Raw genomic sequence first — 24,338 nt, forward strand, 5'->3', positions numbered from 1 at the left:
GAGATCCATATTGAAATATATAATCGATTTCGATACATATAATTAACTTCACAGTTTTTAAGGTTAATTTTGAAAATTTTAAAGCAATAATTTTGACTTCTTAAAAAACTCAATTTTTTGTAGAGGACACTTAAATTGGGACGGAGGGAGTATATACTACGGGTCCTACAATATGAATGGTTTAGATCTCTACAATAAATGCACGATGGGGCCAACATTAGGTGGTGGAAATCGTGGGTTTTCCACCTAAGATGAAAGAATTTAATCTCTATTGATAAAAGATGTAAAGATATCCATGAAAAGACTAAAAGTGCATTGATATCCGTGGATTATCCAATGTCTAGGCGGCTGAGGTTTGCAAAATAGATAAATAAATAAATAAAATGACACAAAACAAGAACTCATACATTATAACGGGGAACAAAGGGTAAGTGGTAATAAGAGTTGAAAAGTCATTTCATTTTCTAGCTTGGAAAGAGGATTTCGGTGGTCACAAAAAATCTCTCTTATCTTATATATATCTCCCAAGGCTCTGATTTTGCGATTCGGTATTGAGTTTCCCATAGGGGGTATTTTAGTCATTTCAGCAACACACTTAACGCTGTTTATCCGACAACTCCGAAAGGGGTAAGAAGTGTAAATTAAGAAACTTTATGCGAGGTTCCCGTATTTTTAGAAATCTCAAGGTAAATCAGGTAATTTATTACCCTTCTTCTCCATACATTTTAACCTAACCCGTACAGCCACTGAAGGCCAAATTTCTCTCTCTCTCTCTCTCTCTCTCTCTCTCTCTCTCCCCTCCGAATAAGGGTCAAGGATTCTGATATATTGGTACTCTGTTTGCAAAACGCTGCCGTGGTGTACTGGTGTTCGTTCAATCACAGGCAAAGAGAGATGGGAAAAGCAAAGAAAGCACCCAAATTCGCGGTTATGAAGAAGCTCGTCACCTCTAAAGCTATTAAACAGTAAGCTGATCACTCTCTCTCTCTCTCTCTCTCTACATATATGTAGGGATAGAAATCGTTGATGTTTTTTTTCCCTTTTGTGTGTGTGTGTGTGTGGAGGCACGCATGTGTACATATATTGCATTTGTGTATTGTTTTCAATTAACGCACTTTCTGTGTATTTAGGCACAAAGAAGTGATTTTGAACCCTAAAAAGAAGGATTTGCACAAGGAAAATCTTCCCAGAAACGTGTAAGCCCCTTAATTTTTAACTTCTGTTTTTTTTGGGCTTATGTATTGGAATGAAAAGATATTTTTACAGGTAATAAGTAATTCAACAACTGTTGTTCTATATGGTGCAGGCCATATGTTTCATCTGCTCTCTTTTTCAAGCATAACACTGCACTGGGACCGCCCTATCGGGTTTTGGTTGACACCAACTTCATCAATTTTTCTATTCAGAATAAAGTGAGTTTTCGGATAGTGTCGTCATTCTGTGTGCATTCTTAATTTGACATGTGGGCTTGATAATTCTTTCGGGTGCAGTGTTTGATTAGTGGTGCTGTTGTGGAAAACAATTGAATGCAATTTCCCATTGTGTCTGCGCTGGGAGAAGAAAGTGTTTGATAATTTTGTTTTTAAGGACTTCTATCCATTGGACAAAGGGTTTCAAATAAAAGATGAGGTTATTCCCTATCTATCAGGCGTAGAACGACGATTTTTTTCCACTTGAAGAAGCAAATGGTCTATAGTTAACGGCTTGTTTCTGCTGATATGTGTTTGTTTGATTCATTTTGAATGCAATTCATCTCCATCGTTGCCGAAGCAGAACAAACAGACACATTATCACTGGATTCTGTATCACTTATTTTCCCGTTTATTAGCAACCGCGTGGATTTCGTGCAAATTGTTGTTAATTTAGATTCGCATAATTGCCATCATATGCTGTATCAATATAAAGACTATTCTTTTCTGGAAAAATCGTGGTAATAATCCGGGTTGTATAGATGTTTACTTCAACTTTGTTTATTTTAAATTAGACTGTCTTTATTGTTGAGTTTTTAACTTGTTAGCTTGACATGACTGTAATTTATTCATTATTTCATATAACTTCTCATTATATTCTTGGTGCAGTTGGATTTGGAGAAAGGAATGATGGACTGCTTATATGCGAAATGTAAGTCTGTGCTTTTCTTACTCTTGGTCACTAGTATAGTAGTATGTCAAATTTTTGTCTGCGCACATTAAGTCCTTTGGGTATCCGGTAGCCTAACAGTATCATAGTTATTATTGAGGTCATTACATAGTGGTTTAGCTTTCAGGGTTCGACTGCCTTGTGGCGCTTGTATGTCTTTTGGTGCTATGTGTTGTTTCTTGTCCTTAAGCAATTGAAGACTTGCATTTTCTTAAAACTCTAAACTTGTCTCCTACTACCCTTTTGGTAACACAGGTACTCCTTGTATTACGGATTGTGTGATGGCAGAACTTGAGAAACTAGGTCAGAAGTATCGCGTTGCACTGAGGTATGTTCCCATGATTCTTCAGGATACTTCTCTTGGCTCTAGTGGGGAAATTTGTTTTTGTTTTTGTTCTTCAATCAGGTACTTAGGTCAGAAGTGAAACCATGTAAACCATCCAATACATGCATTTCTATGCTAATATGACTGCAATATTTCCTTTAGGGAAAAATTCAGTTTGACCCCTTGTGGTTTGGCTCATGTGCGGTTTCACCCCCACATATGATTATCGGCACATAACCTACCTGTGGTTGTTGGACCAATGTGCACAGTCAAATTTTCCATCCAAATTAACTGGACGTGTAACTCACACGCTGGTTTTGAGAGTGGTTTGGGTAAAGGGAGCTTTGGTGAACAGTCCATGGTTATAGGTTTTAAAATACAATTAGTCCACCTGTTCTTTAATTACAGCCGGAGATCCTCTACTCCCCAACCTTCCTAAAACACCCTCAAAACAGAAATTACCTGCAACTTGCTCGCAACTGTCACCGGCACTGTCGAGTTCATCTTTGGCACCATCTTCCAAGACTGTGACATGTCCCTGTGTGTGCCTAGTGTGTTGCGTGGTCCCCGAGTGTCTAACGATTATGGAAAGTAGTTGGGAGTATTGGTGCTTCATATGTAGCAAGCCTCATTTATTATGCTCTAACTTTGTTACTGTCTTACAAACAGGATTGCAAAAGATCCTCGGTTTGACAGACTTCCCTGTACTCATAAAGGAACCTATGCTGATGACTGTATCGTTGATAGAGTTACCCAGGTATGATCGTTTGTGTCCTACATATACGTCAGATATGGTTTATTTATGTTTCTAGCATACCAGTCAAATGTGGTTTGGATCCAAGTTCCAACTATCTGCTGCACCATGTTTTCATTTTTTACTAGTCTAAGAGATATAATGTGGTAGTTAGAAGGTAGAATAATGAAAATAATGGGACAGAGTTTGATGGCTTACAAAGAAAACAAATAGGAGCAATCCATCTTTTTTTACTAGAAAAAGGAAAAAGGTGGAAATTCTGAATAAGCTTTCTTTGTGGTAATAAGGTTATTGTGTGGTGGTTATGTGGACCAAATCTGTCACTGTGGTTGTTGCAAAATGGTTATGTACCTTAAAAACCTAAGGTGGGAGTGGGACTTATTATCATTGGACAGAGGGTGCTTCCACGTTTCCCAATAAATATTTTCTCACTTGTCAAATCAATAAAAGACTTTGTATTTTGTTGCAAAACGCATAGTTTATTTGTGGGTTTCCTTGAACTTTTAGTTGATTCCCTGTCCCCTACGAATTGGAATAGTACATTTCTCAGCTTTATTATAAGCTTTAATATAAATCGAAATGCATATGCCATGGTCTGTGGCCTTCATGCAGAATGCTGTGGCTGTAACCAGATTGCTTTGTTGCATCACTCGCTATTCTTTTTGCTGACCAAATTGCGTGAAATGTTTGTTTGGAAACAGCATAAATGCTACATTGTTGCTACATGTGATCGAGATCTGAAGAGAAGGATCCGCAAGGTATAATAGGGATGTAATTCATTCCCATTTTGGTTGATCTAGTTGTGATTTAATTGCGGTGCATAAATACGGTGCTTGATGAACAGGTCCCTGGTGTTCCGATTATGTACATCACTCAGCACAAGTATTCAATTGAGCGGCTGCCTGAAGCTACAATTGGCGGAGGTAGTTTGCAGCATTTTTAGTTTCTTTTACTTGCCATCTGTTCTCTTTTATGCCCCTATGATTTTTCCCCTCATTTTGGTTTTGGCTGTTTATTTTCATGGCTGCAGCTCCGAGAATCTGATATACCTTCGGCGGTGGCTTTGCCCATAGTTTTGGGGGGATGATTTAGCTTTTCAGATCTCCAGTAGAGAGTCGATGGGTTTTTTGTTAAACTGTTTATACTTTTCTTGTTTCCAAACTCCAGTCATTTGTTGTAGACTTAGTGATAGTACTATGCTCTTTTTCGGATTCTAATTTATAGAAACTGAAATTTTATCTTTTTCAAAAAGTATGTCTTTCTGTAAATTGTTTGAGACTCTTGATTAAAATTGGAGTAGAAAAAAATCACAATTTTCATTACACTTTAATTACTTTTCAAGGTACTTTAGCATATAAAAAACTGCATTTTTTGTCCTTTTCCTATCTTACCATTGGGCTGTCCTTAACATTTGCTATATATATTTTCCTTTTTTGTTGTCCCTAGCGAATTTTTTATTACATTTCTGAGACTTATTGCCAAGATGAATGATTAAGTCAACTGAAAAAAAATCAGAAAAAATTAGCAGCAGTAACAATAAATCCTTGCAATTTTTTGAAACCACACCCTATTGTCGTACTAGCTTTAGAGAAATGTCTTCAATGCACAGCCAAAGCTGTCAATCGGACTACATTGAGGCGCCCTCAAAAGCTCTCTGGATACTGATATCGGAGTGAACTTCTGAAGGCAAATGCGCTGTCATATTTAAACTCAACAATGGAAGGGATGCACTGATACACGCAGAGGTGCACAAACGCTTGCACACACACTCACGATGAGGAGCCCGCACATACTGCGTTTTAAATTCAAAAGGGCTAGAAACCAGTATAGTTCGGTGGAACATAGTAACCTGCAACTCTCCTCACCATTTACCAAAAGTTCCAACCAGAAAAGGTAAAAGGGTAGAAACTATAAAGAAGGAAATAACAACTTTACATTTGAAGCACTGATATGCAACCTTTTTCATTTGATGCTACTGTTACACACAAATCCTCACATACTTGTTACACAACTTACATACGTATGCATCCTGCCCGGCGGAAATGACAAAAAAAATGTTAAAAGGTAAATTCCTATAAAGAATTGACTCATCAAATTAGCCTACTTTTCCCCCATAACAAGTGCTATCTCAAAAGCCTGGCAACAACCACAGTTGAATTTGAGACTTCCATGGCCTCCGGTAGAGGCTTCACATACTTTCCTATTGTTTTTTGGTGATGCCGACTTCTTATTCTCGATATCTTATCCTTGCTTTGTTTTTTCCTCTTCTCTTTATCTCTATTTCTTTGGGTTCTCTCCTTTTCGTACATACCTTGCCAAAAGACTTCACCCGTTGATGGCCACAACCTCCGCTTTTGTGGGTGATCAGAATCCAACTCCTCAGCCAAATCCTCATCCATGCCCTTTACGGTTGCATATGAAAACCATTTGACCCACATTTGGCCTCTCCTATTCTTTAATTTGTGGTGTTCCCTCATTAATCCAGTGTCTGGATTCACATACACCATCTTCCTCGCACTATGGTACGCCCATACATTTATGAGAAGCTCAAGCAACCGGGAGTAGCAATGCTTGTCCTGTTGGATAATGTAACATTATTGCGATTCCGATTGATAAACTTAAGGGACACCGACTCAACATCACAATAAAAATAGGGAAAACTTTGATAACTAGTTCCTCCAAAGTGCATGCATGGATCACCTTAAAAGAAACAAAAGCTCATACATGGGAGCACTCAGAAGTCGTCAGAAAACCCATAACTCGTATGATTTGAGGAGCATGAATAATAACTCCACTTGATGTCGGAAGCATTTGAAATGATGCAATCAGAGTTACGCAAACCATTTTCATAGACAAACTAGAATAAACCACTTTCCTCTCTTCTTTTGCTCATTCTACTTTGCAAGTAGTAGAAAAAGAAAGAATCCATAATAGAGTCATGGACACCAATTGCACACAAGTCCACCAATGATCTTGCAAGGTACTCACACCTATCAGGAAACTAAAACCACCCAGCGAAGGTTGCATTCTATAGAGTCATGGACACCAATTACATGGCTAACTTGGGTTTATGAATCAAGAAGTTGGTAACGTCAAAGATCAATTTGGACAAAACAATTCAACTTGAGTTGTTTTAGAAAATGGACCATCTTCATAGAACACTCGGTCGAAACAAATCTGCAAATTCAACTACTTCTGGCGAGTATAACTAAGATCTTGGGAAGGAGTTCATTAGCATTCCCTTTTCACTTCTGGGCCAATCGATGAATTTGAACTTTTACATTGGAATAGATCGTAGCTCAAGGCAAAGCCAAAAAGAACTGAAAGCAAAAGCTATATTGCAAGAACACAAAAGCAGTTGTTTAAGTATCTCAGTAACTCACCTTGTATAAACTAAGACAACAATGACCACTTTGATTGTCATCATAGAATTGTGTATCCAATGCATCTACGAACATTCTGCAATTGAGGCCACATTAATACCAAAAAGTCCCCGAGTTAATGAATTGTTAAAGTCTGATTCAATAAAATATCAAAACGACGATGCAAATTCTCACACCTGGAAAACATTACAAACTCCAAGAAGGACCTGGTGGGTAAAACCCAGCTATGCATAACAGACCATGTGTCCCCATCAATGGGCATAGGAGGAAGAGAAGTCCAATTATGATTTATGCCATACATCTTCTTAAGAGCCTCTGAAAAGGCAAATCTGCAATCAATTTGAACATGGAGATTTGTTAACCTAGCCAAACGGCCTAATGTATAATTGAGAAAACTTGAAAGAAATTGGTACAGAAAATAAATCATGCGAAATTAGGTAATAGACACGGCCACTCTTACTTGCAATGTCCAGCATTTATAGCATCACAGAATGTCCAAAAATCTTGTTGCAATGGGTTTCTTGGATCTGTATCCATACGAATCCAGAAGTATAGTGTGTCACCATGCCTTTGCGATTGGATAGCATCCACTAATGCAGTTTCAGCAGTCTTAGACAAAGATTCCTGCGCAGGCCCCCACATTAGATATCAATCCATATGTTGGCTAAACCACAGAATTGTCTTATTATTGCACATAATGCTGTTTTAACCTTTTCCCGGATCCAAATACTGAAGAAAAGACACTACATCTCATTTGAAGATTTTTCTGCCCAAATTGAACAGAGGTAAAGTTACTCACGTATGATGAATGATGATGACGTTTCATCACACGTTTAGCTAAAAACAAACAAGAACTGAAACCAACCATCATGCAACAGTATCACAGCAAATGCAGCAATGATGGTTTCTCGCCATACTTTTTATGAAAATTCTTAACTTCATCCTAGCTGTTAAGTTTTCCGAATAGCCAAAATATGACATGATCAGACAACCCAATTCTTGGAGATAATGGACAATGTTCTGGTCAGTTTCAACTTTCAACATGTTTGTCAAAGCTGAAAACCGCATAATTGCTGTTTCATCAGAACTGAGAATAGCATGAGCTAATTCCAACATTTTTTATTTATCAAAACTTTGTTTCGAGATGGATGGTGGGTTCAAAGAAGTTTGAATTCATTCAAAAGATTAAAGCACCATTGCAGTTTATCCATGTTAGCCCCCCAATGAGCCCTCCCTTCAGTTTCATACTTAAGTTTTCAACAGAATGTTCAAAACATCTGTCTCCAACTTCCAAGGCTGAAAAGAGAGGCGATAAAGGAGGAACGAGAAACAAGGCAACGCAAGACACAATCGATGAATAAACCTTCAGACAGTACCAAGAGCGATCACATACCTTCCTCGCTGTTGCTCTCCAGGACTGGAACCCTATCCAAGCATTTTTGTGAATGCGGTCAACACGGTTAGCTATAGCAAAAAAGGCTCCATATTCAACAAGGGCATCTCGGTAATAAGGGTTGTTAAGCAGTGGAAGACGAGAAGGTGCATCAATATCATCTGTCCGGGGCCTTCGACCTTTGGTGGACTACAATCACACAGATCATGTGACTGTTAGATAGGAAAAGGGTTGTCCCAATGTCCCTTTGATCTATACACTATAAGGAAAATATCAACTGGGGGCAAATTTAGTATGATCAAAAACACGATTAGATCATTGTTCTGTAAGTAGCATAAGAATGACTAGTCTGACTGATTAAGACGGATTGACTACTGGGTCATTACTGTGTTCAAGAAAATTTTCAAAATAGACTTCCAAGTGCCTGGCACAGAGATAAGTATAATACTAAAGAAAGATCGACTCCGTGCAGTAAAACCCTTCTTAAGAAAAAAATCCCTCGATGCATCATAATCATTGCCCCATGCATTTGTTAGATAAGGTCGATATTAGATTAATTATTGTGTCAAGTGCTGTTATCTGTCCAATTATCGGATCCACCTAAATTCATTATTTTAAGGATGCCTGCATATTTAGATTTAAGTATTTAACATTAACGAACTCTTTTTACATGTCTAGTTAGTTTTACAAACTAACGTAGATCTATGTGCGCGTAAATTGAAATCCTGTGTTAAACAGTAAAGTCAAGTACTTAGGCATATGTTTTACTTTTAGGTGCATCTCCATTTAAGCATGTCGTAGGTGCTCCATACCCGTGTTGAGTTCCAACATTGGTAAGATGCCGAAGGTACGGAAAAAATTGCTCCCTCGTCCCATATTGCTGGTCCTGTATTTCAGTTTAGGATCCCAAAATGTATGCCCATTTTGAAAAATCAAAGCAAAGAGTTTGTAACTTCCAAAGCTATCCATTATAAATAACTAATAATATAGTCGCCAGTGGGAAAAAGTGGGGCGAAATTACGCAATTGATTTGAATTCAAGTACCTTAGTTGCATGGCCCTTAAAAACTTGGAATTTCCATAGAGAATCAAGAATACAGGAGGGAGGGAGTGTACTATTGGGGAGGGGGAGGGGAAGAAACCCACACTAGTCCATCATGACCACAAAAGCTAAATATTAGCAGTAAGTGGTTAAGAAAAGGACACACAATAAGCTTGGTGACTCACCAGCCCAAGTCCACGATAGAGTGAAGTACGGTGCAAAAAAGGCCAGGTTCCCTCACCAAAGTAAGGTTCATAGATGCATAATGGTTGGCCAGACCTTTCAAGCTCTCCATCATCCCTTTCATGCAGATCATTCTTATACCGATCAGCCCTTTTGGCACTTCGATACACATCCTCCCATGTTCCCCGAGGTTGATCAGTTCTGTCCTTCAACTGCATCAAATTTCGTAAAAACAGGAATCTAGAGGAAAAATAATAGTAGCAGCATAAAAAAAAATTCAACCGGAACTCCTAGAATTGAACAGCAGCCTGCATCACTTACCTCCTCTTCTTCTCTTCTCTTCCTTGCACTAGCCATCTCAATATTCTTTTCTTCTTCCCATATGCTATATACAAATGTTTCATTTGTAATGGTCACGGCTCCAGAACTTTCTGTTCGAGTACCATTCCACTGCTTCTCAATCTCCTCTAAAAATTTGTGGCTTTTTGAACTTCCATTTAAATTTGCGGAATCTAATATGGACTCAAATAATTGCCATTGCCATTCCTCTTTTAGCTTTCTAGGGATTTCAGAAACAGCCTTGGAAGGTACAGCTTCTGATGGGAGCTTGAGAATATATTCGACAAGAGAAGCATACCCTTCCACGGTTTCAGAAACCATAAGGTTTTTAGCAGTGCGCTCACCAATTGATGCGATATTGCAAGCTAGAGGTGATAACTTCCCCTGAGATACCACTTGCAATAGTATCTGAGTAAGAACCTTCAAATTCCCCTTTGGAAATAGATAACCATTGACCCTGTCATCAACCTAATTGTTATTGTCAGCGCAGTCAGTAGCTTGCATGGAAAACATAGTAAACGTTTCTGATAAGTAACTAAATATCTACAAACAAGAAATTTGAAATAAAAGCAAGGAATGATTTTAATATACAAAACCTAAGTTACCATTAACGGCCTACCCATGCAAACATAGTATCTTAGTTCTCAAGCACGTAGTGCACACTAGAAGTTGGTGACTACTACATCGATCAGGAATGAACAAAGAGATCACAGGGGGTAAATATCTAACCACGACCTATGGGATAGTTTTAGACTTGCAGGTCAAATATTTAAATGTCCACTACAAGTCGAAACATAATTTTTCCAGGTAGGATCTGTAAAGATCCATCTTCCAGTTCATGAGCCAATTGAAGCTAGGGTTAATTTAAACTACGATAGCAAACTGTATTAACTTTAACTCATGAGAGAACCTCTCACTACAGTCTCCCAAAGTGACATGAAATTAGTGTTACCCGAGGCTTATGAGGCCAACATGCTACAACACCTTGACAATGAAGAGCATTATGTTCCTAAATTTCAGCATTCTAAAAGTGAATGGTAATTTGCATGGGTCAAAAGACAACAAACGCTAGTAATAAGAGACATAATCTGAGTGGTTGTACAAACCAAACCAAACCAAACCTATAAGAATAAAGCCGTACAACCTAACAGAATAAAGCCACAAAGAAGCCTGGTCAAGTCTTCGATTGAAGGCATCAACTAATTTACAGCATCAGATAAAATATGGTCTAAACAAGGGCATTAATTAAAAAGAAAAAGTAATCATGATAGCTCTAACATAAGCATATCCGAAACCAAGACTTGGCACACAAAAAATGAGATGAAACTTCAAACTACAGACTTCTATTAGCTCTAGTAAAATCTAACAAACTGATTGCAGTAAAATCTAAGAAACTGATTGTCATGTACGCAATGAAAAAGCAGCATTAAGAAACATACGTATTTCCTGATCATGGATATATCTGGGGCTATGATTGGCTTCCCAAAGCACATGGCTTTTATCAAAATGTCCGGAAAAGCTTGCTCTTCAAGAAAGGATCCATATATCACAAGATCAGCAACACTTAAAACAGCTTTTGCATCTTCAGTACCAGAAAAATGTCTCACAGTGTTCTTGGGGTATCTTAGGTTTTGAGTAATGGCCTGTATGGGAAAAGAATGATATTAGAAGACAGTGAACCAAGAGGAAAGTATAACAATTGAGTCCAAAAAATGTTGAACAGAAGGCCTGAATATATAGGCCTTTACCTCCACAGCCACACTGTAATTGCTTGTCAAACCCCCACTTAAGAGAATGATTTTAAGAAGTGAACTTGGATGATTAGAAGAGAGGTCTTCAATAAGGGGTAACAAAGCCCTTAAAACAAAGGCATGCTCCAGCCACAAACCTCTGTACAAGAATTGACTTCCCACTATGACAATAACAAAGTCGTCAGGCCCATAATCCATTTTGACACGAAGATTATCCTTGTCAGTTACCTTAAAGTGGTCTGCTTCCCATGCTTCAACTGGAGAACCCGGAATGACATAGTAGTTTCCAGAATCACATTCAGAGTATAGCATCTGACAAAAGCATAGAAACGAAGAATTGGTCTTTTTTTGAAACGGAGAATTGGTCTTTAAACCGACTTATGCATCTATTAAGCATGACTACTTAGTCAACTAGTCACAAACTAGGACTATTTAGCTGAGGACATCTCAAAGAAAAGGACATGATGAGACAGCAATCCCATAATGCATGACTCTGTTTCCTTTTTGCATCATAATCTTGACTAGAACAGTTTGACTTCAATTTAACATTGTATATCCAATCAAGGGAAATCTTACAGCAATTTAAAGTCATGCATCTTCTTATTGTTGATTCTGAAGTTCATGAAGTGATTATCATGAACTTCCTATAAACACCCTATATAGACAATAGCAAAATGAACGAGGGACTCGTCAAAGGAGTATTACCGGGAGGGCATAGCTTGGGAAGACCACAACAGTAGCACGATTGATGAATTTCTTCCAATCGTTTACAAGCTCAACTTGGCCACTTGACACATATTGTCTCAAACGAAAACCAAGTGTTCTTTCATGGATGGTCCATATAACAGGTACTGACTTGAAAGGTTCCTGCAGAAGACTGTGAGAAGTAAAATTATTTACTTTGTGTGGAAGAAGAAACTGACAAACTATTTCCGGGGTACTAATAGAAGAAACTAGTCACAATTACCAGGTTATAGGTACAGAAATTTATCCAAAGACTTGCAACTCCTCAAATTCGTCATTTTGAAACATTAATTCAGGTTATAACAAGTAAAAGATTGAAGAAGGGAAAAAACAACAATAACACTGCAACAATACCCATGTAATCCCCAATTCCCCATTCCCCTGGTGAGGACTGAAGTGCAGAGAGCGACTTAATCTTTGGCAATATATGCACAAAGTGGCAGCTTTAAGAAAGTTTTACCACTTGAATAGTGGCCCCCATATACCTCCAAAGATCGAGGAACTCAAGAGACGTAATGCCGTGGTACCATGCCCCCAGCAAAAAGCTAGAAGGCATTAGAGAGGGCAGGCTTAGAAACCCGATTCAATTTTTGTGCTCATTACCTTGCTTCCTTCATTCAAAATTTTAGCCAATAGCCATAGCCTTTGTTGTTGACATTCTCATAATTAATGTTAAATAAGTAATAGTACTTAATGCTAACATATGACTTTTGGGGCTCATGAACCATTCTTATGCGCGTGACATCATAAGATGAATTAGAAAATGACGATACTTTTCAATCAATTTATTGTTGGTTGCTGCACGTATAGTTGATTAGTTGTTTAGTTTAGGTCTTTGATATAAAGCATGCAGTGGATAAAAACGGAAAGACAGAGAAAATTTTGAGGGAACCCCACACATCACAAAGTTTTTAGGGTATAAATAACATGATAGAACTTACCTAGAAAAGACTTCCCTCGCTTCAACGGAGCTCACAATTATGCCATCATAGCTGCCATAAATATACGCTACCGTGAGTAAGAAGATAATAAATAGTCGTACTGAACTGATCCATTCTCCTTATATTGAATTGACAAAAGCCAGTGGTGGATGTCATTTGTACTCTATACATAAACAGAAGAAGGCATCCAAAAGCTTTAGATTATTGTTTGCACTTCTGTTTGGGTGACCACAGGACTTTGGAGATAATTACTGACAATAATGAATGAATCAAAAACTACAAATATGAGAAACTTCACATGAAAGGCATACTTTAGCCAGTCTACAACGACGTCTTTTTTCTCACGGGTTTTGATAAGAGTGACCGGAACTCCAATATTTTTCCAAACTGCAAGTACAGGACCATCTTCAAGTGAGTAAACCTGCAATTAGATAACAACACATCATGCTAAGACTTACTATATTTACCTTTCGAAATTGTTAGAATTAAGGAAGTCATAACAACTTAACAAGTAGACAAATCTTCAATGCATACAAAAACACTGGTATGCGGTTCGAAAGGAAAAATATCCTGTGACTAGCATGCAAGCCTAGTGTAACTTTCCCAACTCCTGAATCAAACAGGAAATAGAGGAATACGTCCAAAGGGAGGGGAATCATCTCATCGAAGAAGTGGCATTAGCTCTTGCTATTTCATAGCCACAGGCACATTTGTGTCCAGTTCTGTTCATAGCCTCGGCAGTCGCAGTTACGAGGAAAATTCTATGTAATTCTTGCAAATGGCATGTTAATCCTCTCATATTCTACATGTTGTGCCAACGTCCATCAACTCAAAGCCCTAATATTCTTCCTCAGGCCATCTAGATTGCCAATGTGTGTTTGCAGCTCACAGGATATTCACATTTCATAATTCCACAAAATAATTAGCAACCTTTGCAAACGAAGAGTAGTACGCGTTATACGTCTGGTAGAGTACATGAAAATCGTATTACTTAAGGGACTATGATAAACATAATGAGCAATTTATGAGAGGAATTATTGGTTATATAAATTTTGTGAAAATGGAACTTTGACATTCAGAACTACCATTTTCAGTGGGGCCATTGATAGAACTATCATTCAAATCTAAAACCTTCCAAAAACACGAAAACCCATAGGCCATAGAAAAGGCTTGTATGAAATACCATACAAACGAGCGTTTTAGTTCTGCTCTTATTTCCAGTGTAAAATTCTTTTACTACCAGCTCATTATTTATTGGCGAAAAGTATTTTTAAGTTTGTGTTAATAATTTCTCCGCTAATAATTCCAGGCTCCGCCATTGGTGACTTAAAATGGTTACCACATAAGAGGTCCCTATAAGATGGTTAACAAGATTGCTTAACGTGGCTATCAGTCTATCAAAGGACTTCATGCCCAAAGCATGGACAGTCATCAACTGTCTTTGCCTTAAAGAAGAAAAGAATGCAAACTAGAACAGAATAGCTGAGAGTTTGTGGAAATTATTTTCACTCCCCTTCATCCCATTAGAGGTGAAGGTGTAACATCCAAAGCAGAGTGAGACAACAAGAATGAAGGGCTCAGATACGTCAAGGGAAGCGGTATCATAGAGAAAGTGAAGTCCAATTGAGACACACTTTAAATACAGTGCGAATACGCTAATAGCTCTCATTGTAAAATGAGAGTGTTCTAAATGGCGCTTGACGCTAGTCCGGCAGCAAGCGCCTAGGCGCCGCCGAGTGATTCAGCGTTTTTTTTTTAAATATATTTTTTAAATATTTTTAAGGCAATTAAGCTCCGCCAAGTGATGGCCGCCTAGCTCCGCCAAGCCCACCGAGACGCTACCTAGCTCCGCCAGATCTTAGCCGCCAAGCTCCGCCAAATCTCCAAATCCGCCGAACGAGCCGCCGAGGGTGAAATCTTGGGGCCGACCTGCCGCCGAGCGCCTAGGCGGCCGCCATGTAGAACACTGGTAAATGGTTTGAGTTCCCAAAGAGTGAAGTATTCACTCAGAATGAACAGATTATACAGTTAGGTATATGAGCTCGTTTTATGCTTACGGTTTCCCTCCAGTTACACTAATTTCAAGTTTCCACTAGCAACAACCAACCAAGATGTCCACATTGAAAGCAACAAGTTGAAAGAAAATGGGATAATTGATCAAACAAGTTACCGTAATTTGATACCCAATTTCCCGAAAAGCAACAGCAACAGTAGCCATCAGTATCTGCTGTGGATCAAATAACAGATCTGCAAAAACCTACATAGAAAATTCAAAATAGTACACATTACAAACCCCAATAAGCTACTCTCACCCAAGAATGCAAAAAACACATGAAAAATAAAAGTAAAATAAACCACGGACTCACGGTAAATTCTGCATAAAGAAAATAAAAATAAAGACCAAATCACACGTCACAATCAAACAACAAGAAACATAAAGAAAATAAAATAAAAACATGAACTGTAAAACAGCAAACAACAAGAACATAAAGGAAAAATAAAATGTTCGAACTATCACTACTCACCAAAGCAAGCTGGGGCTTTCTATACCCAAATCCAACTCCACTCCGACCAACAGAAGACAAATTGACCTCTCTAGACTCTTTTCGAAATTTACCCAAAAGATTCAGTGGCTCAAACTTAACACCTTCTCCAAAATCCAACCTCCCAAACTCCTTCCACACCATCGAATCCCCAGAATCCACCTCTCTTCCCTTCCAAGAATTCTCTGACTTCTCCATCACTAAACCGGGCAAGAACATCTGGAAAATAACCACGAAGAAGAAAAACACGGCTACCGTGCAAACCCATTGCAGGTATCCAATTTTCTTGAACAAAACGAATTTCATAAATCTTGATCTGGGTTTTTGACCAAATGGGTGCCTCTCAATCCTGCTTTCGTCTCTCTTTAGAGAAAGACCAGTTTCAAGGGAACCCATTTACAGACCCATCAAATACTCACCCAAGAAATATAGAAAAATATATATATGTGGAAATTGAGATTGAGAGGATGCGATTGGACTTTTTCCCCCCTTATGTGCGATTGTTTTTCAGTGTTTAGTTGGCAATAAAAGAGTTCAACACGCGGCCTGTGAGTAATAAAGAGTGCAAGAAGCAGCTGGAGAGAGAGAGAGAGAGAGAATATGGATAGATTAAGCTCGTGGGGGGTTTGCTGACGTGGCTTCAGACGGCGTTGATGGGCGTTGACGGCCTTCAGCGATAATCTTGCGTTGTGTAAAAGCCTGTGCACACAAATATACTCCTAAAAATTTGAAGGGAAAAGATTTAGGGATAACGGGATGAGAGGTGCTAGGAACACATTAGGTGTAGCACATTTCAGTTATATTCCTCTCACATACAGGTAGGGCACACCTCAGCCACACCCCTTTCTCATACAAGTGGAGGTCGTTGGAACGGACCCGTTTATATGTTAGATTGGTGTGGCTGAGGTGTGGCACATCCAATGTGCCTCTAGCATTTTTGTAACGGGATCCCTGGGTTCTGTCTTTATTCTTTTAATTAGTGTTTATTAGGAGTATTATTTGGTTGGGTCTCGTTCTAAAACAAAAACTTTACTACTACGAGTATTGCTCGGTAATGTTTTGAATTTATTGAAATACCCTTAAGAGTTGTTTGGATTATTTTTGACACAGTGCGAAACGTAAATTATCGGTTGCGTTCGTTTGCCATTTATCTTTAGTTTTAGTTTTGTTTTTCAATCATTATCCTATATCTTTCTCCAATTATTACCTTATATTTTCGATTATTAATTTCATTTTTCTTTCTATGTCTCTCCAATCATTACTCATCTCTCCGATCATTATCATATTTTTCTCTCTACCCACTACCAAAACGAAATTAAACTAAACTACTAACCAAATAAAGCGCAATTCCTTAGAGTATCCACAATGGGTGTATTAACTACTGTTTTAATTGTGTGTTAAAACTTAGCAAACAAAATTGTATTTGTTATGCCATAATGCTTGCATTTAGTTTGTGAATGTGTTAAATCTTGTAGTGTGCTAGCATGCTGCATGTGTGCCAAGTTTGGCAACCATACTAGCAAATAATAAATGAATCTCACCTCTATAATTTAAACTCCAACCATAAATATAAATGTCCATTTCCTAATATACACTTATGGGATCCATTTTTTATCCTAACAGATATTTTAACACACAAATTTATCAAACTCATTGTGAAAGTTCTAAGAGTATCTCTAGCCTTCATCCATATTTTTCCTCAAATTTGATTCAAATTTTGGGTAGACACATCTCCAACCATCAAACCCAAATTTTACGCATCTCCCTTTTTCTCTCTCTCTCTCTCTAACTAGCCGTTAGAGAAATAGGTCAAGGCAAAAGTTGTCTCAGATTTGGGCAAAAAAATGGGTAAAACCCAAAATAGGGAAGGATTTGGGTCAAAAATTGGAGAGAAATTTTTATGGTTTTTGTCCCATTTTTAAAGTTGAGTCTTAAAATGGATCAAGGCTGGAGATACTCTTACACACTTATAAAGGAGAGATATGCAGGTCCTTACTCTCTACAGTAGAGATATGCAAGAATATAAAGGAGAGATGTGCAGGTCCGGCCATAAAATTTTCGAGGCCTTAAAACTAGTTTTGAAAATAAGGTCTTTTTCTATATTAATTACTCCAGTTTTTTTGACATAGGAGGCAAAATTCCTTGTGGTATAGTGGCAAATTGTTTTTTTTTTTCTTTAAATTTCGTGGCAAATTGGTTGTTCCTCCCCTTTAGTACCTTAGAGCATGTGCATCAACATCGCTAAAGGCCCTTACTCTCTACAGTAGCAACTGAATTTCTGAAAACTCAAGTTTATCAGCATCGCTCCATAGCCTCTGTAATTTACAATTGGAACATTTCCTCATCACAACTAAAGAGACACTATTCACCCGCTACTAATTTTTTGTTTTTTTCCACAAAGCCAGGCCTCTTCTCTCTCGCGCATCTATTCATTTCACGCCATAGCCGAAGGCTCCATTTTCTCCTGGATTCGCCATTACAGAGCCAGCTCATGATGAGTCTCGGTCTCCTATTTCCTCATCTACTCTCTCTCCTCTCATAGACAGATTTGCACCCTAATTTTTGTATCTCACACCACTTCTGCAATTTTGCCTCTTCCTTCGTTCTTTTGATTGGCGTTTCCTTCTTTTGCCTCTTCCTGGTTTCCGAGGGAAGCACTATGAGAAGAAGAGAGAGACATATCAACCCAAAAAAATGAATAAAGAAGAATAAAGAAATAATATTTTTAATAAGATAATTTTTATATAAAAAATCTGATGCAGTTAATATTTTAAAAGTGAGTAACTTTCGTAAGTAATTGTAATCCTTTCTTGTATAAAGTAATAAAGTTATTTTTTAAGGTGTAATTTTATACAAAATTTGAAGAGGTTGATGCGAATGCTCTTAGGGGATAAGTTTGAGCCTCAAAACCATCGTTTCAAACCCATTTTATTGTACGAGTTCCAAAATTGTTAGCGTTAAAATTGAAGGGGCCAAGAGTCAAACTCGCGATGTCATATATATATTTCTTCTTTAGAGATTCGTTGATGATTGTGAATTTTATAATTTGGTTTGACCTTTTCATTTTCTAAGTTCTCCATTGCCTCATCTTTTCAATTTGCTATGTAATAAAAATAGGGAAATGATTTTGTCACTTCTTTTTTTATTAACGTCACTTCTCTACAAATATATTTTATTTTTGCAAAAGAGTGGCGTTAACAAAAAAAAAGTGACAAAATAAGCTGCCTAAAAATATACCGGTATAGTACGTGTCAAAAAAAGTGAAAGTGGAATCAGTGGATGCAGAATTTATGAGGCTTTCCTCCACCGACATGAAACACATAATAGATTATGGCAGCATACAAAATACTAGGACTGCTCGCGGTCCAATTTGGTTCGGATTTCTAGGAATTCTAAGACCGAACCGTTAGTCACGATTTTTACAAAATGAAATCCGTGTCCGAACCAAAAGCCCTACGGTCCGGTTCCAATCCGATCCGTGACTTGTGGATCGGTTACGATTTTGTCCACGGATTTTAGCAAAAATAAAACTCAAGCATATATCCCACAATAAAAGGGAAGAATGTTACATTCAGAATTAAATTTAACACCACCAGAAAGTACTTGTTATATAAACTACCAAAATGCTTACTTTAGAAATCAAATTCAAAAGAATCTAAAACACTAGTAGAATTGTATTATTATAGTACATTACATAACATAAAAGAACCGGAAAAAAAATGAATTACTGAAACTCAACTAAGGTTATCCATAATTTATACGAAAAACTACGATTTACTCTTTATGTTTTATGTTCATCTACACTATATCCCATTATTAAGATAAAATACTAAAATTGGTGGAAAAAAATGTTAACATTACTAACAATTTATTATATAAATACACACGTATATTATTTATATAAAATAAATATCTCACAGTCCGGTTCGGTTAATCCACAGTTTCGTAATGAAAATCCGTTGACCGAACAGCGAGTCACGGTTTTCTAATTTTTCAATCCGTGTCCGGACCATTAATCCACAGACAAAATCCAAAAAGGTACGGATCAGTTCGATCCGGACCGGTTTCACGGCTCACCGGATTTTTTGAGCAGCCCTACAAAATACAGACATCTAATAGTATCCCCATTGTAATAAGTAAATGAACATGAATAAATAAATTTAATAACAATGCTCAAAAAATATCTCTCATATTATAATAAGTAAAGTTATAAGTCTTTCAGCAAATAAACAAATTCCACAAATTCAATAACCAAACTTAATAATTTTTACGAATAACTAGAACTCAGTAACCTAACTCAATAACTCAAAAACATCTCACATTGGAATCGCCTCATTGAGACGAATAATTTGGTGTGGTCCTGTGCGTGATTGAAACTCGTTTGCAATTAGACAAATATGCATCTGTGTATTGTGAGATTTTTTTTTGATTAAGGATGCAAAAATAACCAATATGGAAGTAGAGATTGTTAAGTTTGATTATGAACTAAATGGATAATCAAATGCTGACGTGACACATTTTGGTTATCGGTTTTGATTATTAACATCGCAATAGACCCGGGTTTTTTTTTTTTTTTGAATCAGTCAGTTCATTCAAGCCCGAAGACAAAGATTACATCGCAAAAACAGGAATGCACCAAACTACCTGCTCCGGGATTACAGAACACCCTGCAAAAGCAAATCAACATTTCGTACTGATACAAGAATCCCATCCGGGACTAGGCAGAGAGAAATCAAAAGAAATCCCAGCACAGACCAGTACACAATAATAACAGATGTAATCAAAACAACAAACAACTCACAAACGAAAAAGAAATCTAATCCCTTGCCGGAGATCAAACACTGCTTCGCTCCTGAAACTGTCGTTGACGGCCCAGAACAAGGAAATATTGCCGGCGAACAAACAGGGCCTGAGCTACTACCAGAACATCCCAACAACGGCGCCACTGCTACCATTGTCGAAAACCCCCAAGAAGCACCACCGACACAGCCGTCGACCACCGCAATTCTCATTCCGACCACCCACCAAACTCTAACTACCTTATTACGCCCACCACCCAAAACCGCCGGACCTGGGGGAAACCCAAACCAGCACAGGCCGGACCTAGAGGAACCTAGACCGGAAGACTACCGGATTGACGCCGGCAAACTAAGACCAGAAAAAAGAAACCCACCCCGACCCAACCGCACACTTTATTACCACGTCGACGGCCCCAGGCATAGCAGATCTGGAACCGTCGTACGAGCCATTGGGCTGTGGGACACCACCGGTCGTCGAACAGAGCCGTCGCAAGGGGGAACCACGGAGGCCAACAAAACGAACGCGGCCGTCGCATTAGACCCGGGTTCACTCCCGGCAAACGCATACTCCTTTTTCTTTTTACTGTACTACTCTTACTGCTTCTCTTCTGTTCGTGTGTTTTTTTTTAAACCGCCTTTATCTTTTTTCCTTTTGCTGGTAAGCCCATTATTACCTCTCTCTCTTCCTTGTCCACCAAACAATTTCTCAGCCGACAATTTAAAATCAAGAGCATACTACTATGTAGCTTTGGTTATTTTTGAACAATATATAACTTTGGTTGATTATTTTATTTATATTTGAGGCCCTCAAATTAAGTCAAGAGATACAAGAAGAGTCGCCTTAAAAAAAAAAAAGGAACAGATAATCTAATGTCGATGGTGTGTCTATTGACTAATTTGACTTTTGAGACACCTCTATTTGTAGTGGTAGTTCCAAATTTTCCTATTCACCACATTTTTTGGGGGGAAAATCAAATAGAATTGTATTCTGCAAATTATTTTCTCACATTAATTTACGGGCTTTTACTCTGACGTGAGAGCATCGCTCAACTCGAAATGCTCCCTATCTTCCTTGATGAAGTAACTTAAAAGGAAAACTAAGTATATATGAGTAATTAAATTAAAGGAAAACTTAAGTATTTCGTACCAGTGAGTTAAAGGTAACACACTTGGCCAAAAAAGAGAGTTCAAAGGAAGTGCATATTTGTAATGAGAAAAATGAACCGTCACTCTTGATGAATGAAACATATTTGAGAGATCATCTTATCGCGATTCTCATATCCACAGGTCTTTGTTTTTCAGAATGATTTATAAATAGGAAGGGAGATCGCATGCATCAATAATCCCTTACACGCGATGAGACTCTAGTGAATCAGGAGATTGCGTGCATCAATGATTCCTTCCACACGATGAGACTCTAGTAAATTGAGCCCATGACATCTTGGCTCCAATTAGTATTCGATCAGAAAATGCTTCACTTATGTCTCTTGTACACCATTTGACATATATAGCAACCTGCGGATTGCAAAACATTTTCAAGAAGGAAAATATTTTCTTACCTGTGGGAGGAATAGATTCATGATCCTTAAGTAAATCCACACAGAAGAAAATGGCAGACAAGTCTATGAATTGATTGATTGATTGGTACCCTTCGACAAGTAATTAAGTTGTAACCATGCAAAGCCGATGGGTAGAAAGAAAATGGCCCCTCTCTCTCTCTCTCTCTCTCTCTCTCTCTCTCTCTCTATGTATGTATATATATATAAGAGCAGTTCAAGAGACACCCAAAAAAACACCTAAAAAAATCAGAAAAGCTATGTGCACAGCAGCTTATACACAGCAGTTGTGCACAGATGCCATTTTCTCCCGGCTCGGGTCGCACAAAGATGATCGGAGCCGCTTATTTTGTTCTAAATATGTCGTTTAAGGTCTCTGTAAAAAATGAGCTTCGTTCGATATCGTTAGAGGCGTTAACAAAACACCCAAAATCACTACAGAATTTATAAGCTGCTGTGCACATAGCACTGCTCTAAAAAAACACCCCATAGTTTTCAATCAAATTTTGATGATTCGAGCCGCTCAATGCGATCAGAATGTGATTTTAAGGGTACTCGAGAGAAATTAGCAAAAAAAATGATCGAGGAAGACTTGATCTGAGCAGTTTTTAGCTTAGATTTAATAAACGGTTCAATTAAAAACTGCTCAAAACAAGCACTTTTCGGTAATTTTTTTTGGCGATTTCTTGCTGGCACCATTAAAATCACGTTCTGCATACATTGAGTAGTTTAGATCATAAAAATTTGATCAGAAATTATGAGATTGAGATTTTTGGTGTTTTTATAGGTATTTTTTTTGGGTGTTCCTTGAGCCGTTCCCATATATATATATATATATATATATATATATATATATATATATATATATATATATATACAGTCATTTTCAAATGAAGAGATCCTTATTTTAGTTAAAATGAGGAGGTCCTTATTTTAACTAAAATAAGAATCTCTCCATTTCTTCCATTTTTCGTTCGAATTTCAATGATCCGAGCCACTCAATGTGTTCAGAACGTGATTTTAAGAGTACATGCGAGGAATTAGCAAAAAAAATGACCGGGAAGGGCTTTATCCGAGTAGTTTTTATTTGAACCGTTTGATAAAATATAAACAAAAACTGCTCGGATGAAGCATTTTTGGTCTCTTTTTTTTGCTGATTTCTTGCGGGTACTATTAAAATCACGTTCTGAACACATTGAGCGACTTTGATTATCGAAATTCTATCGAAAGGGAGGTCCTTATTTTATTAAATTAAGGTGGTCCTTAGGAGAATGGACCTATATATATATATATATATATATATATATATATATAGACACACACACACACACACACACACGGGCGGTTCCGGGGATCCTTAAAAAAATCCTCCAAATCTTTATCTCATAATTTTCGATCAAATTTTGATGATTCAAACCGTTTAATGTGTTCAGAATGTGATTTTAAGGGTGCCTGTGAAAAATTGGCAAAAAAAATAATCGGAAAAGGCTTGATTTGAGCAGTTTTTTATTGAACCGTTCAATAAAGTTCAATAAAAAAATGTTCGGATGAAACCATTCCCAGTCATTTTTTTTTTGCTAATTTGAGCAGTTTTTTAGTGAACCGTTCAATAAAATTCAATAAAAAGCTGTTCGGATGAAGCCCCTCCCGATAATTTTTTTTGCTGATTTCTCACAAGGTTCCCTTAAAATCACATTCTGATTACATTGAGCGGCTCGGATCATTAAAATTCGATCGAAAACTTGAGGGAGTTTTTTTAGAGATTTTTTTAAAGGTCCCTGGAACCGCCCCGATATATATATACAGAAATCTTCAAGTAAGGACTTAAAATAAGGACTTTATATGCAGACCTCCAATTTCTCGCCGTTCCCGATCTGATATCGATGATCCGAGCTGCTCAATGTGATCAGAACGTGATTTTAAGGATACCCGGGAGAAATTGGCAAAAAAAATGACCGAAAATGGCTTGATTTGAGCAGTTTTTATTTGAACCGTTAGATAAAAAATAAACAAAAACTGCTCGGATGAAACCTTTCCCGGTCTTTTTTTTGGCTGATTTCTCGCGGGTACCTTCAAAATCACGTTCTGAACATATTGAACGGCTCAGATCATCAAAATTTGATCGAAAAATAGAGGTTGGCATTTTATTAAAATAAGATAGTCCTTATAAAAAGGGGACTCTCTCTATATATATACAGTGCACTTCTATTGCGGACGCCCGCAATTTTCTTAAATTTTCTTAAATGCGGACTTCGCTCGTGAGCCGTTGGATGAGATAGTGCACTTCTACTGCGGACGCCCGCAATTTTCTTAAATGCGGACTTCGCCCGTGAGCCGTTGGATCTCATCCAACGGCTGGGATTTTGAAATGAATCTCGCGGGTAAGAGAGAACCGTGGGTCGGGTAAATTTGGTCGCGGGTCAATCCATCCGGGTTATAACAAAACC

At 37.8% G+C, this 24,338-nt stretch overlaps 2 protein-coding genes across 3 annotated transcripts; one reads left to right on the plus strand and one right to left on the minus strand.

The window, feature by feature from the left end:
* Positions 1-534: 534 nt before the first annotated feature.
* Positions 535-4,540, plus strand: LOC131334763 (uncharacterized). Its single transcript, XM_058370002.1, has 9 exons — positions 535-965; positions 1,131-1,196; positions 1,307-1,412; positions 2,079-2,121; positions 2,395-2,467; positions 3,134-3,221; positions 3,920-3,976; positions 4,063-4,141; positions 4,249-4,540. Exons 1-9 carry the CDS (start codon positions 895-897, stop codon positions 4,260-4,262), a joined length of 597 nt encoding a protein of 198 aa, XP_058225985.1. The 5' UTR covers positions 535-894; the 3' UTR covers positions 4,263-4,540.
* Positions 4,541-5,133: 593 nt separating this feature from the next.
* On the minus strand, positions 5,134-16,109 carry LOC131318565 (uncharacterized). Of its 2 annotated transcripts, none has more exons than XM_058348434.1 (14): positions 15,519-16,109; positions 15,164-15,250; positions 13,305-13,414; positions 12,994-13,044; positions 12,014-12,185; positions 11,306-11,620; positions 10,997-11,200; positions 9,540-10,025; positions 9,221-9,430; positions 7,995-8,183; positions 7,062-7,225; positions 6,778-6,930; positions 6,602-6,677; positions 5,134-5,794 (listed from the first exon to the last, which is right to left on the minus strand). In XM_058348434.1, the coding sequence occupies exons 1-14, from the start codon at positions 15,930-15,932 to the stop codon at positions 5,342-5,344; spliced, it is 3,084 nt and encodes a 1,027-aa protein (XP_058204417.1). In that variant the 5' UTR covers positions 15,933-16,109; the 3' UTR covers positions 5,134-5,341. The 2 variants fall into 2 exon arrangements, with proteins under 2 accessions (XP_058204417.1, XP_058204426.1); XM_058348443.1 differs by having other exon boundaries at positions 11,537-11,620; positions 15,519-16,108.
* Positions 16,110-24,338: the final 8,229 nt, after the last annotated feature.

Source organism: Rhododendron vialii, chromosome 1a, assembly GCF_030253575.1.
Source record: "Rhododendron vialii isolate Sample 1 chromosome 1a, ASM3025357v1".
Lineage (NCBI taxonomy): Eukaryota > Viridiplantae > Streptophyta > Magnoliopsida > Ericales > Ericaceae > Rhododendron > Rhododendron vialii.

What these genes read in the sequence shown, in the direction of transcription:
- LOC131334763 (XM_058370002.1), top strand. Translation starts at nt 895, where the DNA reads ATGGGAAAAGCAAAGAAAGCACCCAAATTCGCGGTTATGAAGAAGCTC. An exon ending in GAAAATCTTCCCAGAAACGT is followed by an intron (nt 1,197 to 1,306) that starts GTAAGCCCCTTA and finishes TATATGGTGCAG; the next exon opens with GCCATATGTTTCATCTGCTC. An exon ending in TGAAGAGAAGGATCCGCAAG is followed by an intron (nt 3,977 to 4,062) that starts GTATAATAGGGA and finishes CTTGATGAACAG; the next exon opens with GTCCCTGGTGTTCCGATTAT.
- LOC131318565 (XM_058348434.1), bottom strand. Translation starts at nt 15,932, where the DNA reads ATGGGTTCCCTTGAAACTGGTCTTTCTCTAAAGAGAGACGAAAGCAGG. An exon ending in AGAGAAGAGAAGAAGAGGAG is followed by an intron (nt 9,431 to 9,539) that starts GTAAGTGATGCA and finishes AATTTGATGCAG; the next exon opens with TTGAAGGACAGAACTGATCA. An exon ending in ATAAATGCTGGACATTGCAA is followed by an intron (nt 6,931 to 7,061) that starts GTAAGAGTGGCC and finishes AATTGATTGCAG; the next exon opens with ATTTGCCTTTTCAGAGGCTC.